Source organism: Arachis ipaensis, chromosome B2 (assembly GCF_059453495.1).
Source record: "Arachis ipaensis isolate K30076 ecotype BB chromosome B2, ASM5945349v1, whole genome shotgun sequence".
NCBI classification, from domain to species: Eukaryota; Viridiplantae; Streptophyta; class Magnoliopsida; order Fabales; family Fabaceae; genus Arachis; species Arachis ipaensis.
Window position 1 is genome coordinate 24,223,763 of NC_142437.1, and position 19,936 is coordinate 24,243,698.

Below are 19,936 nucleotides of genomic sequence, written 5' to 3' on the forward strand. Positions count from 1 at the left end.
GGTCGATGTTTATCTTCTTTGGTGATATGTCCTCTTTATCGATTTTAGGGGAAAGAATCTGAAGACGCTATTCAAAAAAAGGATGATGCTACGGTAAGCAATAATAAGGTGTGAAACATATTTTATTCTTCTCACAAAATTAGTGACATATTGAAAATTGTTTAGATTACTGTGGTTTGTGTTGAATGATACCTTTTTTGAATGGATTTTCAGTTCCCGGATCACACTGGAATTCCAATGGGGGAAATCCCATACGTAGGATTGAGATTTGATTCGTTGCAGCGGGCACAAGAGTTCTATTCTAATTATGCAAAGAAAGTTGGGTTTGTGACTAGGATTAGGAATACAAACTTTGACAAGACCAGAAAGGAATTAAAGGTACCTATTAACCAATCGATACACTACAGTCATGAAGGTTATCGGGAGTCTCGAGTGAATGCAGCAACGCGAGTAAAGAGAATAACAACAGCCGGGTGCAAAGCAAGGATGTACGTGATACTTGATAGGCAGAATGATAATTGGCTGGTGTCCAAATTAGAATTGAAGCACACTCACATGTGTTCTGCCGAGCAAGCAGTGCATTACAGTGAGTACATGGAACTGACCATGCATGCCAAGTGTGTGATTCAGAACAATGATGAGGCTGGCATATAACCTAACAAGACTTATCTCGCACTGGTGAACGAGGTTGGTGGGTCATCAAAGTTGGGTTACTCAGAAAAGGATGTTAGGAACTACATAACAAGGAATTTGCGCTGTACTGATGTAAACGCAGATGTGAAGGAAATGATTAGCTATTTCATGCGAATGAGAGATATAAACCCGAATTTCTTCTATGCAGTTGATGTGGACGAAACTAACAAGTTTAAGAGTCCGCTATGGGTAGATGCAAGATGCAGGACATTGTATGAATATTTTGGAGATGTGGTATCGTTTGATACAACGTACAGAAGAAACAAGTATGTTTGTGTTTCTGTATCCATTATAAGGGTTTACATTTTTCCTACAATATTGTGATTTAGTAATTTTTGGCTGTCTTTATTGCAGGCATGGACTTCCGTTTGCATCTTTCGTTGGTGTCAACCATCACGACAAGTCCACTCTACTCGGATGTGCTTTGTTGGGTAATGAGGAAATTCCTAGCTTTGAGTGGGTCTTTAAAAACTGGTTGAATTGCATGGGAAATCCCCCACAGGCCATCATCACGGACCAGTGCAAATCCATGTTTGGCGCTATTAAGAATGTCTTCCCAAATACTAGACACCGATGGTGCATATGGCACATAATAAAGAAGATACCACATAAGCTCGGAGGATATGCTAAATACAGAGAAATAAATGCTAAAATGCATGGCACTGTTTGGAATGCCCGTTCTGAAGAGTCTTTTGAGAAGGATTGGTGTGCATTCATTAATGAGTTTAACCTAGACAAAAATAAATGGCTATCAGGTTTGTGCTTTATAATGCTCTTATGTTCTTTTTGGATGGTAGGTATGTTATGCTGGTTCGGTTTTTACTTTACTCAATTTCAGCCCCCGTTGTCATTGGATGATTGGTAACCTATTTGGATACTTTTATGGAATATCTCTATTTAAAACGTCGATGTATAGTTGGTTCACTAAGTCTTTAGTTGTGTACTGTGATGTAGCTATTTATTCATGATATGATTCTTGCTTTGATATGTATGTTTTGGTTTTGTAGACCTTTACGACGATCGTCAAATGTGGGTTCCAATATATTTTTAAGGTGAATTTTGGACTGGTATGAGAAGTACCCAACGGAGTGAGAGTATGTACGCCTTTTTCGGTGGTTACCTGCATTGCAAAAGTGGACTGGTTCAGTTCGTGCATGAGTATGACAATGTGCTTGGGAACAAAGAGCAAAAAGAACTGGTGGATGATGCTGCAGACTCTAAAGGAGTTGTCCCATGTTCATCGAGCTCTACAATTGAAAGACAATTCCAGCATGAGTACACAACCTCTAAGTGTAGGGAAGTTCAACATGAATTCAGTAAAAGAGGGGATTGTTTAGTCCGTGGTGTCACTCAAGAGGATGATTTGTTTCTGGTGACCGTGAATGAGCAATACCTACTATATGGGGAGCCTAGGTCTTGGAAGTACAATGTCGAGTTTGACCCCAAGACACACAAGGTTCGGTGTGAATGCAACATGTTTGGATCAAGAGGTATTATTTGTTGCCACTGTCTTGCTGTGTTTTTTTTATTATGGAGTAGACACAGTACCATCATGCTAAGTTATCCCTCGATGGAGCAAGAATGTACAGTGAAAAACACACTTTCATCAAGAGCAGCCATGACGAGAAGCGATTGGACGAAAGCCACAACTTATTTAGACGACTGTGTTCACACTTCTACAATGTTGCCTAAGATTTTGTGACATACGAAGAAGAAGCGGCCATGTTACATTCGGGTTTTGATCAGTTAAGGTCAAAGTTGCTTGATTATCGTGCGAACTTGGTGTCCAGGCGTGTTCCAACTACACAAAATAGCACGGTCACACAATGCGACCATGCTCTTGTTGAATCTGACATCCAAGGTCCTTCAAAGGTTTCAACAAAGGGTCGGCCGAGAATGAAGAGGCTTGGATCTTAACTCGACACCTCAATTAAGAAATCTATGTGAAGAAAGAAGAAGAATCCACCGCTGGTATGTGTTTCCTTTTTCCTTAGTTTCGAACCACTTGATAACATGACCAGACGGATAAAGTTGTAATTGTTATTCATTTTTTGTCTATGCATATTTGTTATTTTTAGGAAGTTGATCAAGCAGTGAATCAAGATATAGTGGGGGGTTCTGCTGGGAGAACGAATGATTCACAGGAACATGGCGGGTTCTTGTCGTTGTTAAACTCATTTCGGCCTACTTAGAAGAATTTTGATTATAGATTTGTATGGAGATATTCTTTTATTATTAGTAACTTTTTTACTCTTATCATTGCCAAATTATTCAGGTTGTTAAATAAATAAACATTGTTAAGTCGACGATATATCATTATTTATTGAGTTTATATCCATTGAATAATATTGTCAACCCCTAACAAGTTTGTTAAGTTTGAATTTTGCGTACCAATGAAGGTTATGTGTTATTGATGAACAAACACGAAAGACACATCTCGCGGAAGACACATCCATATGAATATAGCTAATAGAAAGTCATACTCGTAGAAGACACATCTCCCAGAAGACACGAAAGACACACTCGCAAAAGACACATCTAGTAGAAGACACATCCCTATGAAGACATCTCCTAGAAACTCACATCTAGAAGACACTTCCTGAAAAAAGACACATCCCTATGAAGACACCTCGTAAAAAGTCACTGCTAGAAGACACTTCTTGAAAAAGACACATCCATTTATAGCCACCTGCAATAAGTCACAGTAGAAAACACCCCCCAGAAAAGACACATACGAATTTAAACAGCATCCAAACCTAAACATTGGCAAAAGACACTTGTACTTGATGACACATCTATGGAAAGCCATCTCTAACGATACACGACTAAAATAGATACATAAAGCAAAAGTTACACCTCCATCAGAACACAGTTCCGTCTTCAGTCACCTGCATGCAAAATATGGCTAACAATGCATGACTAAGATAAGTAGAGACATCCAGAGACATGTAGAAACCTAAACAAGTGTATTCATTGGCAACAATTATACTTAAAAAATGCATAACTTGTCAAACCTGTGCACAAAATTATCTCAAACCAAGGTGCAAAAGACAATTTATATGAACAATACATGCATTATCGTTGAATTAACCAACAAAGTTTGTCAAGGTCTAAAGTGCAACTACCCATAAACAACCTAACAATCCAAAAGAAATAGTCACGTTGTGTAGGAAAAGTAATTTGTCTAGTCCCAACAAAATATAGCATAGGATGTGAGGATATTCCCTCCACATGTAAACAAGGACCTAATATGGAGCCTACATATTCCCATATTTTAGCTCCTTCTGGTGGAATTTTTCTTTGGCTTTTCTCCAGCCCGCCGAAGTATGCTCTTTGTATCAGGAGCTGTGAATGGAGTCCTAACATCCATACGTTTGTTCCTTGGTTGGTTGCGGTGCACAGGAGGTCGAGCACGGCTGTCAAGGGCATTCAAGGCAGCTCCAATGGATATATTCTTGTGAGATAGGATGATGTCCAATATTATTTCCAACCTGTATAAGTTGATGATGTCCTACATATAAAAATCAATATTAAAGAACTGCTTGTCGGTACAGACATTGACCTGTGTATGAAAAATATGGTAATAAGGTATATAGGTTAGGGAGCTCACATATTGCCAGTCATCTAGTTTCCTGCCTTCGTTCCAGTACTCCATGTATTTTATTGCATACACACCACAGTCAAATCTAAGCGAACAGAAAAAATGCAATTTTATTAGTGGAACAACTCAATGTAACTAAACAATTAATACATTGCGAGATTTTGGAGGGAAGAATCACCTATTTGCTTGTATTGGCACAGAGGCATAAGTGCAAAGCAGCCCTTTTTGTATGGGCCTATAAGTTGGGATAGCCACCTGTGCAATGTCTTCAATGATCCTCGCCTAAGATACAAACAACTAAACTTAAAAGGAATACAACAAGAACGGTTAAATAGAGCTTAATAGGGATGACTATTTAGGTACCACATATGAATCTAGCCTGCTCCGTGTTGTATCAGGTTTACTGTGCATGCTATCCAGTACGAACAGCCTTTTTCCGGAGACATCAAATGTATACACCCACCAGTGACAGGTGATACATACAGGGAAAAACCACTGCACAACCAACCATTGTAACTAGGTATATTACTTGCATTTACAAAGAAAAATAAATATCTTTTGTGATGGTGCTATGATTATAGTAAGTTATTACACTGCAAACATACGTACCCAATTTCTATTTGAAGCGATTTCCTTGTCGAAATATCTAGTATCAGCACCAAAGTGTTGACCCAATCCGACATACATTGGATTCGGTCCATCATGATAGTTTTGCAGATTCTTTGGGACCAATACCATTTCCTGTACAAGTACAAATTATCAAAAATTCATAAACTGTACTGTAAATAAATTATTAATATGGATATTTCCTTACCAGAATCCCCGGACACACGCAATAAAAGTCACGTGTGAATCTTTTGAGACCTAAATCATTGAATGAGCAACACATCCATTGTACAACCTACATAACCAACTTGTAGAATCATCAATGTCAACAACGCGTAAGCAACAAACAAATTGGAGAAACATGATTTTTCGTTACATACACTGTTATTGAGCCATGCACGTGATCTCAGTGTGCACACGTCCTCCCTTGATAGCACTAGGTGTGGTCTACCCTCATATGACGCCAAAGTTTGGTGGCCATCAAGAGAAGTGTTCATAACCCATCCTCTGATTCGTTGTTCTTCCCGCTCGGTGATTTTTCGATCCCGAAGTAATAGATGAATAGGTCGGAGAGGAGAATGTGAGGGTGATTTAAGAGTTGTGTCATCCCAAGAGAGAAAGAGGGGCGATGTGGACTTAGAGTGCGGTAGGAGGAACCTCTAGGAATGATTGCTTGGATCGGGTCTATGCTAATGGGTCTCGAGGCATAAACGCCTTTTTCTATATTTGCCCATATAATTTCGCTCTCCAGATTCCGCTGAGATAAGATGTCAGGATGCCTGTTTGGATTTAAAAAAAATTGCGGTGGTCAACCATTCAGAAATTGTTTGGGAGGCTAAAAAAATTGTATACTACTACCAGAAACAATGTTATGTAGTAATAACTTGCCTGTCAAAAAATTCAGTAGAATATTCCTCAACCCCTGGAAACTCAACCAATTCTGTTGATGGTATTTTTGGTTCAAGAGCAACTGTCTCAGTTGGTTGATTAGTTGATTCTGAATGCATGCTTGTGATGATTTTCCCTTCTACCCTACCACGCTGAGGTGTTTTCATTTGAAGAGTTTTGATGCGGAGTCTGATGCCGATGGGCTGGTCATCGTCGTCATCCGCTTCCAAAGTCCCTGAATGATGGGTTGTGCGCAATGATGCGCTGCTAACTCCCTCATTCATGGTGGATCCCTGAAACCACAATATCAAACAAGTGGTTCACAAACACCTCAAAGTGCTTTCACAGTACACAAAGAACCCAATGCTAACTGACAGAGCATTTCACTTAGGTTTATTAAATAATGGCACAACAAGTAACCTGTTTAACCATAACTTTAACCCTTACTCATGTTCCAAACTGCATAGCTGCAACTAACAAATTCTAACAAGGAACATCTTGCTCACTTTAGGGTTCTCTTTTTCCTTTGTCTTATTAGTCGTGCCTGCATCCTCAGCCCTCATACATGATTGAGGTGTCATCCCTGATTCAGATCTCCGACGCAATCTCTTTGCAATTGGCTCGTCGTCATCGTCATCACCGTCCGACGCAACTGCATGTGTATCCGGGTGCTTCAAAACCTCTCTAACTCCATCCCGGCGAGAAGATTCCTGAAATCACATCAACAACATAACTTCAACGTAAATGACAGTTAAAACATAGGCTTAACAGTTTACTCGATCTACGTTTAACCACGAAAAAGAAATACTTAGTAAATGTTAATCCTAACTCACTTTTCTATGGTCCACGTCTTCTCGTTTAGGGCTTGGGTCACTTGTGTTGTCTATAATGGCACCCTCCTCGCCCCTATCTTCATTCCAGCCAGGTTCACTACAATCCTATTGTTTGCCATTAACTAGTCAGAAGACACATACAGCTAAAGCAGCATCATGTTTGATAACACGAAAATACGGACATAATAAATGACACACCCGTTAGCGACATCTTCCATTACTTAATAATAAAATGCAAAGCCATGATATTCATGCATTCAAAAAATCCATTTGCAGTGAATTGCATCATAAAACAAGCTTCAAATTAAAAATTGACTATTTTAAAACATAACCAATAAATTGATTACCTCCGGTTGAATAGTTTCTGCCATAGCGCTAAGCTCCTTGGCAGTCCATGCAGAAAGCCACGGCTCAAGTTCTTGACAACCTTCGAGTTCACCGTGCTTTAGCTTCTGAAAGTACAACACCTGGAGATATTGTATAAAGAAGTTAGTTTCAGGGATGCACATCTTAGTCACATTACATTGAATTTTAAATTAACAACATTACCAGCAACCCAAGCATGCAGCCCTCACAGGATTTATTCTTCTTATGTTGGTACTTCCTAATTTCCTGTTCTAGAGAATTAAAAATATGCAATGGCCAACGATATCTCGCCGGATCAGATACATTAAGGACTGTGTCGATGTGCCACGGGGAGATTACATGTTGCACGGTCGGGCACAAAAACATCTTCAGCACCAGTAGAATGAAGTGTCTCCTGAACTCCATCCTGTCATCTTCGGTATCTATCGGACAATGCCTGACAAAATGCCTCAGCTGCACAGTTTTCAATCGGTGATACCTTGTTTTAATTAACACATGAGCAGCATTGCTTTTGTCGAACGGTGGGAAGTCGTCAACTGCAACATGGATATGTATAAAATAGGGCAAGTTGAGCAGTGTCATACATAGATAATAGCAATGAACATGAAGACCGAAACAAAACTAACCAATTCAGTGGTGTGTAATAGGTAAAGGTATACTCACCCCCGGGCGGGATACCAAAAAGACGCTGGAAGAGCTCCAGCATAATGCGGATGTTCCCATTTTCTAGCTTGAGGGTGCTCGTTTCAGTGTCATAGGCTTTGGCCAACATCACCATTATGCCTTGCCTCACTTGCCACTTCGGAACAAGCTTCAGGAAACCAAAACCAATTTCTTCTATCTCATCAAGCTTTGCTTGATCCTGATTGGTTTCCAGTTCTTTGAACAAGTCCGCTATGTAATATGGTGAGCATCTTGTCTCTAGTAATTTCTGTAAAACATACCACGGGACTGTCAGAAGGAAACAACTGAATAGGAACTATAACAAGAGCACAACATTGTGGATGAGGTTTTACCGGCTTTCCCATGTATATAAGTTGGTCTCTTCATAAATAGCAGAAATTGATTCCAAGTAGAAACTTCACTTGTGTTATCCAAAGTCAACTAATCTAAAATTACAAAAATTTATAATGAGAAAAGCATTTATTTAACCTATTTATAACCATCGTACACTAATCTTATGAACAAGACACATCTGATGTAAAGAACGAACACTCTCAAAGGCAAATTATTATACACACCAATTATAATTTCAATTTGCTAACAAAAGCTCCTAGAAATATGTCAAAAAATCAGCTAAATGTTAAAAGAAGCCACAACCATTGTAAAATCATTGTGCACCATTGCTCTTGTCGCTCAGTGAATCATGAGGGAACCAAATATGTACAGAAACACATGTTGATCGCAACGGATTTTGTAACTAAAAAAAATTACAGCAATTATTTAACCTATTTGTATAATCACATGCCCAATTTCAGTAGGGAAAAATTTTTTTCTGCACAATACAAAAAGACTAAGTATGCTTAAAATATACACTCATTCTCAACTGAATTTGTTTCTCCATGTATCACAAGAAAATTCACCAAAAGACACATTACTATGAACAATACACACATTAAGCAAATTAAACTGAGAAAAAAAAAATATCAGTGAATGTTGCTAAAATTTGCAAGACACATCTGAGAAAAAGGTGTACTCCAAAAAAAAAATGTAGACCCAAAAAATACAAATTCAATTTGCTAATAAAAAGCTCATTTAAACATTTCTATAAACGCAAAATGTTAATACATGCCACACCAATCATATAATAAATTTTTACCACTTTAGTTGTCGCTCGAGGAATAAAAGAAGGAACCAAATATCTAATAAAAAACACATAGATCTCAATGCATTGTTCAACATATATACTCATTCTCAACTGAATTTGTTTCTATGTGTTTCACAATAAAATGTACCACAAAACACATTAAGCTACTATGAAAAAGTCACATTAAGCAAATTAAATCGAAAAAAAAAACAAAATTAGAGAATATTGATAAGATGAACAACACGCCTCTGAGGTTAAGTTGGTGTACTTTTAACAGAAAATTAGTAGATGGTGCACGAAATTGTGATCATCAACAATGGCGCCAAAGACTTGGTGCTCTCAAATGTGAATCACACTTTGTCACAACTTTGCACAACTAACCAGCAAGTGCACTGGGTCGTCCAAGTAATAAACCTTACGTGAGTAAGGGTCGATCCCACAGAGATTGTCGGCTTGAAGCAAGCTATGGTCACCTTGTAAATCTCAGTCAGGTGGATTCAGATGGTTATAGAGAATTGATAATTAAAATATAAACTAGGATAGAGATACTGATGCCAAGGCATCTTAGGCTAGTTTCACTAGCCTTTTTCTTTTATTTTTAGTTGTTTTATGCATTTTCTTGAGCCTTAAGTAATCATTTGGGCCAAATAGTCATGCTTGTCTTAAATCATTCAACATGAAGATTTTGATGCAAATTCCATGAGTTTTTAGTTATATTACTTGAATTGCCATGAATGGAAGATTTCTCATGAAATTTTGCAAGACTTTGATGCAATTGTTTGGATGATTTCAGGGAAGAAGAGGCTAGGCAAGGAAGCAACAAAATCAATAAAGGAAGCTTGAATATCACATGTGGAGTTTAAGTTCCAGTTTAAGCTTAAACTGGAACTTAAACTACCAAGCCATATAATGCTGGAATTGAAGTTTAACCTCCAGTTTAACCTTAAACTGGAGGTTAAACGCCAGAAGTGAGAATCTCACCAGGGGAGCATTTCCACGTTTAACCTCCAGTTTAACCTTAAACTGGAGGTTAAACGTGGAAGTAAGAAAGGCACCAGGAGCATTCCACGTTTAAGCTCCAGTTTAACCTTAAACTGGAGCTTAAACGTGTTCGACTATTTTTCTCCTCCAGGGTTGCTTTCTCATTTCCACGTTTAAGCTTCAGTTTAACCTTAAACTGAAGCTTAAACGTGCTCGAGCTTGTGCCTCCAGGGAGTGCCAGCGTTTAAGCTCCAGTTTAAGCTTAAACTGGAGCTTAAACGTGTTATATGGAACAGCTTGACCATGCCTTCTTCAAACATAAATAACTTGAGCTACAAAACTCCAAATGAGGTGATTCAAAATGCATTGGAAAGAAGACATCTAGAGCTTTCCAAGCATATATGGCATGCATGGTGGATACTAAAAATTGAGGGAGAAAACAGCCCCGTAATGTGCATAGAAGAGCATAGTACCAACATGCAATCAGGCCAGCTGACCTCTTCACCTTCCATGGAGTATAACTCGAGTTGTAGAACTCCAAATGATGCGCTTACAGTTGCATTGGAAAGTAGACATCCAGAGCTTTCCAACGATGTATAGAAGTATGGGGTGGACAATGCAACTGAGCTCCCAAAATTGGCATTTTCGAGCACGTTTAAGTGACTTAAACGTTGGCTTAAACGCTGTCAAACCAACCAGCAACCTTGTCACCTTCAATCAACCATAACTTGAGCTATAGAGATCCAATTGAGGTGCTTCCAGTTGCGTTAGAAAGCTGACATCCATAGCTTTCCAACGAGGTATAATAGTCTATATTTGGCATCAAATTGGCAAGGTTGACAAGAGAACAAAGTGACGACTCAAGAAAGGGGGGTGCAACGTTTGAGTGTAGTTTAATGGATCATTATCCTTTTTGGATCAATTATGTCACTCTACCCTTCAAGCAAGCAAGGCCCATCAACAACACCAAATCAAGGCCACAAGAATCATCTAGAATAGTTTATTTTCATTTGATTGTAATTTGCTTTGAATTTCATTTTCATTTTGTAATTTAGGGAGCCTATTTAAAGGCCTTAGTTTCTGCATTTGAGAGAGACGGAGGAAAGGGGAATCCAGCCCCTGAGGGGGCATCGGGGAACTTTGGATCATTTTCTTGAGTTTTGTAATTGAATTCAGAGCTATGACTCACTAAACCCCTTTCATTGGGTTAGGGAGCTCTATTGTAATTCAATGAATCAATAATAGTTTATTCTTCTTCTTCAATCTTTTCTCTTGAATTTTGTTAGAAAGCTTCTCGATCTAATTCCATTGGTTAGTTGTCTTGGGAAAGAGACTATCCATAATTGGAATCCTTCGGAACCTTGGGAAAGGAATGGAGGATTCATGCTAGAGAAGCTTTCTCACAGTGAATTGGATTGGGATTTGGATGGATATTGTGACATGTAATCCTACCAAATTGTGGTTCATAAAACTGTGTGGTATAATCAGTGATCGAGCATCATCTCTTCTTACAAACATTTAAACCAAGGGATTGGGAATTTGTTTGTTTTTAGAGAGAATTGGTGAGCCAAGGGATTGGGATCCAATCATATAAGATTGCCAAGCAAAATTCAATGAACGCATTGGTTGAGGAAGAGATAAACATGTTTTGATTCGGAGATCTCAATATCTCCTAAAACCCAATGAATTCCCCATCTCCGATTTCCACTTTCTCTTTACATTCTGCAATTAAATTCATGCAATCACCCCCATCCCTTTTAATTTCAGCAATTTAGCTTCTCGCTCTTTAATTCATGCAATTTTACATTCCGCAATTCTCATCTAAATCTTGATTCCGCTCAACTAGAACATACTTCTAATCCGAATTGCTCACTCAACCAATCCTTGTGGGATTCGACCTCACTCTATTGTGAGTTTTTACTTGACGATAACCGGTGCACTTGCCGGAAGGAATTTTGCCGATCGTGCAATTTCCTAAATCGTAGCATAACAAGTTTATGCGCATCAAGTTTATGGCGCCGTTGCCGGGGATTGGTTTTCGATTGAGAATTCTCCAATTGGAAGTTAACTAGATTGAGCAATTTTTCTTTTCTTTTGTTAATAGTTTTTGTTTCAGTTTATTACTGCTAATTTCTGCAAATTTTAATTTGTTTTCTTTGCTTATTCACTTGTTAGCATACTAACCACTAGCTGTTTGTGATATTGCCTCACTATGGAATTTCCACTATCTTTGGATGAGTATTGTTTGAGACTGAGCACATTGCAAAAAAGAAAGGAGTATCCATCATCTTTTGGTCAATCAAAATTCATGAGAGACTCTCCACCACCACAGAATGATTCATGTTATTATGCTCATGGTGGGTGGGAGTATCAGGAACAGGAAACGGGGTACTTCCCAGAGCCACAAAATGGTCCATGTTTTGGTGAATTTGATCACTACTCAAGTTGTGGCTGGGAAGATCAAAACCAAAGAGATTTCACTTATTCACACCCCATTCATCAAGAGCCATCACCTCTGAATTATCCAACCTCACCTCCTAGTTTTACATATCCAAATTCTTCATCACTTGAGCATTTCTCAGCACAAAATTCCTTCTCAAATTCATACAATTCATTTCACTATCCACAAGACTCATTCCACTACACACAAGAGTCATACCACTACCAACACTCCAACCAAAGACTCTATCAGCCCACACAAAACACATACTCCCAGCCACCATATCACAGCCAAGATAATCAACCTCATCAACCCAATCCGAACCAACAATTTCAAGATCAATTAAACAGGATAGAAGGAATGATTGCAACTATGGGCAGAGATGTGGCCGATTTGAAAAGCTTTAAGGAAGAAGTGATATCCAACTTACAAAATCATGGTGCTGCCATTCAAAAGCTAGAAGCACAAATTGGATATCTATCAAAGCAAATCCCTACCCACAATTCTTCTAGTGATACCATGGCAAACCCAAGGGAGGAATCAGAAGAACAAGAAAGGGAGAAAGTCAATCAAGGGAGATCACACTCCAATGACACAGAGAGTTGCAAAGAGGAAGGGTTCATTGAACCACAAATTCAGGAAGCTTTTGATGAACAGGATACTCCAACTGTCCAACAACAACCAAGTTCTGAGATCAAGGATGTGAAGGCAGTAGAAACAAGCACCAAAATGAGGATTGTGACTGAGAAACAAAGGATCATATCCATGAAGAAGAGAAGGTCGAAGAACAATCCAACTCCTGAGCCAACAAGCAAGTTCACTCAAGCCAATCACAAGGGAAAGCTTGCTGGAAAGAAGCATTCACAACAAGGGGCACTAACTAGCTCCTTTATCCACTTGAAGTCATTCCTCTTAACAAACTGGAAGAAGAGGAAGAAAGTTAGGAACAGCATGTCAAGCTAATGACGTTAAAGAAGCGCTTGTTGGGAGGCAACCCAACCAAAGGTAGTTTTTCTTTTCTAGTTATTTCAATAAAAGAGTTAAGTAGATTTATCTGTATTGCAAGGAGCTAAGTTTGGTGTTGCACACCAAAACAATTCAAGGGTGAATGTGAGATTCTAAGTTTGGTGTTCCACCAAAAAAAAAAAAAACTTCATTAAAAGCACATTTCTACCTCAGCATGACTAGTCACTAGCTCCAACCAATCAGGGAAACTACTTAAACAATAGTTTAATTTCTAGTTCATAGTTTCTTTTTCTAGTTCATAGTTATTTTCTTAATAAAAGCACATGAGGTTTTCTGCATATGATCCCAATTGCTGCATATGGCAAGGAACTAAGTTTCGTGTTCACACACCAATCTAAGTTCAGAGGCCTACAAACATCCATGCATGCTAACCAATTCTCAAAGTGCTTGGGGAACAAGCAACTTCTAATAGCTTTGCAGGAAGACAATCAATCTCATGGAAGGAATATACATCATCATCAAAGAGAACACCAAGGCTAGGAAGGATGATGAACAACAAAGAAGATGCTAAAAGGTTGTATTGTCACTTAATTGCTTGTACTTTGAATTGCTGACATTGGAAGTTTGCATGCACCCCTGCTTTAAGTTTGAGTCATTGCAGTTTTTGTTTGTCTGTTTGTTTAATTTCCAAATAAGTGATAGTCTAAGTGTCTGGATAAACTTCACTTGCTTAAATGTATGCTTGCCATGCTTGTTCTGTTTCCAAAAATAAAAGAAAAGTTTGAACAAAAGTAACTCAATTCCATTTAGTAAGAAATCAAATAAGATTAAGTGGTGGTATGCATGTTTGATTGAATAGTCAGCTCACTAAGAAATAAAGTTAGAATTGTCACTTTTAGTGGAAATTAGGATGCTGTCTATGGATCTTGATGAATAAATGTCTTTGGCCATGAAAAAGAAAGAAGAAGAAGAAGAAAAAGCCACTGAAAAAGGGCAACCAAAAAGCAAAAAAAATTGAGAAAATAAGCTAGGCACCAATGGTTTGAACTTCTGAGACAAATGCCTATGGTGTTTATGTATTAAGGATATGCTTGGATGAATAGGTTCTGAGGAGTGTTTCAACACTTGGTAACTTGGGTTAACTAACCCGGGATTATCAACCAAAAGTCCATTATCAAGAGCAACCTAAATACAAAACATTTAGTCACACAAAGAGGTGCTGGGCACCAATGTCTCAAGAAGAAATGTGAACTAAAATGCCTGTAGTGGATATGTGTAGTGCACTAATAAGAAAAAGAAAATGCCAAAGGCTTGTGCAACACATGACACTGAGCAACAAGGAGCAAATAAGCTCAAAAAAAAAAAAAAAAGAAATTCCCCTAAATATAGTGGTGAGTATTCCCGCCTGTCACGCGGGTGACCCGGGTTCGTTCCCCGGCAACGGCGCCGTAAACTTGGTGCGCATAAACTAGTTATGCTACGATTTAGGAAATTGCACGATCGGCAAAATTCCTTCCGGCAAGTGCACCGGTTATCGTCAAGTAAAAACTCACAATAGAGTGAGGTCGAATCCCACAAGGATTGGTTGAGTGAGCAATTCGGATTAGAAGTATGTTCTAGTTGAGCGGAATCAAGATTTAGATGAGAATTGCGGAATCTTAAATTGCATGAAGTAAAGAGCAGAAGCTAAATTGCTGAAATTAAAAGGGAACGGGGGTGATTGCATGAATTTAATTGCAGAATGTAAAGAGAAAGTGGAAATCGGAGATGGGGAATTCATTGGGTTTTAGGAGATATTGAGATCTCCGAATCAAAACATGTTTATCTCTTCCTCAACCAATGCGTTCATTGAATTTTGCTTGGCAATCTTATATGATTGGATCCCAATCCCTTGGCTCACCAATTCTCTCTAAAAACAAACAAATTCCCAATCCCTTGGTTTAAATGTTTGTAAGAAGAGATGATGCTCGATCACTGATTATACCACACAGTTTCATGAACCACAATTTGGTAGGATTACATGTCACAATATCCATCCAAATCCCAATCCAATTCACTGTGAGAAAGCTTCTCTAGCATGAATCCTCCATTCCTTTCCCAAGGTTCCGAAGGATTCCAATTATGGATAGTTTCTTTCCCAAGACAACTAACCAATGGAATTAGATCGAGAAGCCTTCTAACAAAATTCAAGAGAAAAGATTGAAGAAGAAGAATAAACTATTATTGATTCATTGAATTACAATAGAGCTCCCTAACCCAATGAAAGGGGTTTAGTGAGTCATAGCTCTGAATTCAATTACAAAACTCAAGAAAATGATCCAAAGTTCCCCGATGCCCCCTGATGCCAAGGCATCTTAGGCTAGTTTCACTAGCATTTTTTTGATAGTTTTAGATGTTTTATGCATTTTCTTGAGCTTAAAGTAACCAAGAATGGTTAAAAGAAGAACAAAGCAATGAACCATCCAAACAGTATGATTTTGATGCAAATTCCATGAGTTTTTAGTTATATTACTTGAATGCTATGAATGGAAGATTTCTCATGAAATTTTGCAAGACTTTGATGCAATTGTTTGGATGATTTCAGGGAAGAAGAGGCTAGGCAAGGAAGCAACAAAGTCAATAAAGGAAGCTTGAATATCACATGTGGAGTTTAAGTTCCAGTTTAAGCCTAAACTGGAGCTTAAACGCCAGAATCATGAAGGCTAAGAAATGCTGAAACTGAAGTTTAACCTCCAGTTTAACCTTAAACTGGAGGTTAAACGCCAGAATGAAAGTCTCACCAAAGAAGCATTCCACGTTTAACCTCCAGTTTAACCTTAAACTGGAGGTTAAACGCCAGAATGAGAATGCCAATCAGGAAGCATTTCCACGTTTAACCTCCAGTTTAACCTTAAACTGGAGGTTAAACGCCAGAAATGGGAAGTGCACCAGGGAGCCATTTCCACATTTAAGCTCCAGTTTGACCTTAAACTGGAGCTTAAACGTGTTCGACCAAGTTTTCTCCTCCAGGGTTGCTTTCTCCATTTCCACGTTTAAGCTCCAGTTTAACCTTAAACTGGAGCTTAAACGTGTTCGACACCTCCAGGGCTACCTTTCTCAGCTTCCACGTTTAAGCTCCAGTTTAACCTTAAACTGGAGCTTAAACGTGTTCGACCTCCAGGATGCCTTCTTCCATTTCCACGTTTAAGCTCCAGTTTAACCTTAAACTGGAGCTTAAACGTGTTCGACCTCCAGGGCTGCCTTTCCTATCTCCACGTTTAAGCTTCAGTTTAACCTTAAACTGAAGCTTAAACGTGTTCGACTAAGTTACCCTCCAGGGCTGCCTTCTTCCATTTCCACGTTTAAGCTTCAGTTTAACCTTAAACTGAAGCTTAAACGTGCTTCCACAAAAGGCATCACTGGAAGTGTCTGGCGTTTAAGCTACAGTTTAAGCTTAAACTGCAACTTAAACGCCACTCTTGGAAAAGGTTTCTGGGCCAAAAATATTGCGGTTTAAGTTAGTATTTGAGCACAAACATTAACTTAAACTTACTCTGGTATGAAACCCAATTGAATATCATGGTTTATGGGATTGGGCCTGAAGGATTGATGAGTCTGAAATTTCAATTTATTGAGTCATGTGTCATTATTTGATTATCACTAAGTTGGCTCAATGAATGTTACAGAATTTGGATCAACAGCCTCATCAAGATTATGGATCATAAACCCAAGGCAAAAGGAAAGCAGGGAGAGGCCTCAAAGCCCAAGAAACACAACAGAAGCTCAATATAGAAAGTGTATAAATAGGATAGAATTTAAGTTAGGAAGGACTTTTACCTTTTCATTTTGGCTAGTTTTCATATCTTTGTAATTGAATTCAGAGCTATGACTCACTAAACCCCCTTTCATTGGGTTAGGGAGCTCTATTGTAATTCAATGAATCAATAATAGTTTATCTTCTTCTTCAATCTTTTCTCTTGAATTTTGTTAGAAAGCTTCTCGATCTAATTCCATTGGGTAGTTGTCTTGGGAAAGAAACTACCCATAATTGGAATCCTTCGGAACCTTGGGAAAGGAATGGAGGATTCATGCTAGAGAAGCTTTCTCACAGTGAATTGGATTGGGGTTTGGATGGATATTGTGACATGTAATCCTACCAAATTGTGGTTCATGAAACTGTGTGGTATAATCAGTGATCGAGCATCATCTCTTCTTATGAACATTTAAACCAAGGGATTGGGAATTTGTTTGTTTTTAGAGAGAATTGGTGAGCCAAGGGATTGGGATCCAATCATATAAGATTGCCAAGCAAAATTCAATGAACGCATTGCTTGAGGAAGAGATAAACATGTTTTGATTCGGAGATCTCAATATCTCCTATAACCCAATGAATTCCCCATTTCTGATTTCCACTTTCTCTTTACATTCTGCAATTACATTCATGCAATCACCCCCATTCCCTTTTAATTTCAGCAATTTAGCTTCTGCTCTTTACTTCATGCAATTTAAGATTCCGCCATTTAAATTTCTTGTCATTTACGTTTCCCGCCAATTTTACATTCCGCAATTCTCATCTAAATCTTGATTCCGCTCAACTAGAACACACTTCTAATCCGAATTGCTCACTCAACCAATCCTTGTGGGATTCGACCTCACTCTATTGTGAGTTTTTACTTGACGATAACCGGTGCACTTGCCGGAAGGAATTTTGCCGATCGTGCAATTTCCTAAATCATAGCATAACTAGTTTATGCGCATCAATCTTCCTCCATCACTTCCTCAAGTGATGGAGGAAGTGAAGTAGTTTTCTTTCAATAAAAAAAAAAGGGTGAAGTAGTTTCTGTGCATTGCAAAGAATTAAGTTTGGTGTTTCACACCAAACAATGAATTCGTGGATCAATAATTCAAAGGGGAATGTGTGACTCTAAGTTTGGTGTTCCACCATAAAGATCAACTGAACACAACAACCTTTGAATTATATGAAAGGAACAACCATTCTAAGCAGTCACAGAAATGCTTAAAACCCTTAGCAGCAACTTCATTCCAAAGAGAACTTTTTTCATAAACTTGATGCGCATAAACTTGTTATGCTACGATTTAGGAAATTGCACGATCGGCAAAATTCCTTCCGGCAAGTGCACCGGTTATCGTCAAGTAAAAACTCACAAAAGAGTGAGGTCGAATCCCACAAGGATTGGTTGAGTGAGCAATTCGGATTAGAAGTATGTTCTAGTTGAGCGGAATCAAGATTTAGATGAGAATTGCGGAATGTAAAATTGCATGAATTAAAGAGCGAGAAGCTAAATTGCTGAAATTAAAAGGGATGGGGGTGATTGCATGAATTTAATTGCAGAATGTAAAGAGAAAGTGGAAATCGGAGATGGGAATTCATTGGGTTTTAGGAGATATTGAGATCTCCGAATCAAAACATGTTTATCTCTTCCTCAACCAATGCGTTCATTGAATTTTGCTTGGCAATCTTATATGATTGGATCCCAATCCCTTGGCTCACCAATTCTCTCTAAAAATAAACAAATTCCCAATCCCTTGGTTTAAATGTTTGTAAGAAGAGATGATGCTCGATCACTGATTATACCACACAGTTTCATGAACCACAATTTGGTAGGATTACATGTCACAATATCCATCCAAATCCCAATCCAATTCACTGTGAGAAAGCTTCTCTAGCATGAATCCTCCATTCCTTTCCCAAGGTTCCGAAGGATTCCAATTATGGATAGTCTCTTTCCCAAGACAACTAACCAATGGAATTAGATCGAGAAGCTTTCTAACAAAATTCAAGAGAAAAGATTGAAGAAGAAGAATAAACTATTATTGATTCATTGAATTACAATAGAGCTCCCTAACCCAATGAAAGGGGTTTAGTGAGTCATAGCTCTGAATTCAATTACAAAACTCAAGAAAATGATCCAAAGTTCCCCGATGCCCCCTCAGGGGCTGGATTCCCCTTTCCTCCGTCTCTCTCAAATGCAGAAACTAAGGCCTTTAAATAGGCTCCCTAAATTACAAAATGAAAATGAAATTCAAAGCAAATTACAATCAAATGAAAATAAACTATTCTAGATGACTCTTGTGGCCTTGATTTGGTGTTGTTGATGGGCCTTGCTTGCTTGAAGGGTAGAGTGACATAATTGATCCAAAAAGGATAATGATCCATTAAACTACACTCAAACGTTGCACCCCCCTTTCTTGAGTCGTCACTTTGTTCTCTTGTCACCCTTGCCAATTTGATGCCAAATATAGACTATTATACCTCGTTGGAAAGCTATGGATGTCAGCTTTCTAACGCAACTGGAAGCACCTCAATTGGATCTCTATAGCTCAAGTTATGGTTGATTGAAGGTGACAAGGTTGCTGGTTGGTTTGACAGCGTTTAAGCCAACGTTTAAGTCACTTAAACGTGCTCGAAAATGCCAATTTTGGGAGCTCAGTTGCATTGTCCACCCCATACTTCTATACATCGTTGGAAAGCTCTGGATGTCTACTTTCCAATGCAACTGGAAGTGCATCATTTGGAGTTCTACAACTCGAGTTATACTCCATGGAAGGTGAAGAGGTCAGCTGGCCTGATTGCATGTTGGTACTATGCTCTTCTATGCACATTACGGGGCTGTTTTCTCCCTCAATTTTTAGTATCCACCATGCATGCCATATATGCTTGGAAAGCTCTAGATGTCTTCTTTCCAATGCATTTTGAATCACCTCATTTGGAGTTTTGTAGCTCAAGTTATTTATGTTTGAAGAAGGCATGGTCA

General features: G+C 38.6%; 3 protein-coding genes across 3 annotated transcripts in view; 1 reads left to right on the forward strand and 2 right to left on the reverse strand.

Annotated features, from left to right (window-relative positions):
• Window positions 1-2,885, forward strand: part of LOC107627030 (protein FAR1-RELATED SEQUENCE 6-like) — a 34,309-nt gene extending 31,424 nt beyond the window's left edge. The window contains exons 4-12 of the mRNA XM_088505733.1: window positions 49-108; window positions 214-646; window positions 776-959; window positions 1,048-1,398; window positions 1,491-1,503; window positions 1,701-1,760; window positions 1,841-2,183; window positions 2,387-2,565; window positions 2,772-2,885. Of these exons, the coding sequence (XP_088361859.1) occupies window positions 49-108; window positions 214-646; window positions 776-959; window positions 1,048-1,398; window positions 1,491-1,503; window positions 1,701-1,760; window positions 1,841-2,183; window positions 2,387-2,565; window positions 2,772-2,885 (1,737 nt within the window). The remainder of the gene's footprint in view (window positions 1-48; window positions 109-213; window positions 647-775; window positions 960-1,047; window positions 1,399-1,490; window positions 1,504-1,700; window positions 1,761-1,840; window positions 2,184-2,386; window positions 2,566-2,771) is intronic.
• Window positions 2,886-4,173: 1,288 nt separating this feature from the next.
• On the reverse strand, window positions 4,174-5,183 carry LOC148573323 (uncharacterized). The gene is made up of 4 exons (XM_088504491.1): window positions 5,109-5,183; window positions 4,904-5,035; window positions 4,473-4,576; window positions 4,174-4,204 (listed from the first exon to the last, which is right to left on the reverse strand). Exons 1-4 carry the CDS (start codon window positions 5,181-5,183, stop codon window positions 4,174-4,176), a joined length of 342 nt encoding a protein of 113 aa, XP_088360617.1.
• A 210-nt stretch (window positions 5,184-5,393) lies between these two features.
• LOC148573324 (uncharacterized) lies at window positions 5,394-8,015 on the reverse strand. Its single transcript, XM_088505734.1, has 8 exons — window positions 8,004-8,015; window positions 7,651-7,918; window positions 7,171-7,523; window positions 6,969-7,088; window positions 6,622-6,726; window positions 6,295-6,498; window positions 5,789-6,081; window positions 5,394-5,679 (listed from the first exon to the last, which is right to left on the reverse strand). The coding sequence occupies exons 1-8, from the start codon at window positions 8,013-8,015 to the stop codon at window positions 5,394-5,396; spliced, it is 1,641 nt and encodes a 546-aa protein (XP_088361860.1).
• Window positions 8,016-19,936: the final 11,921 nt, after the last annotated feature.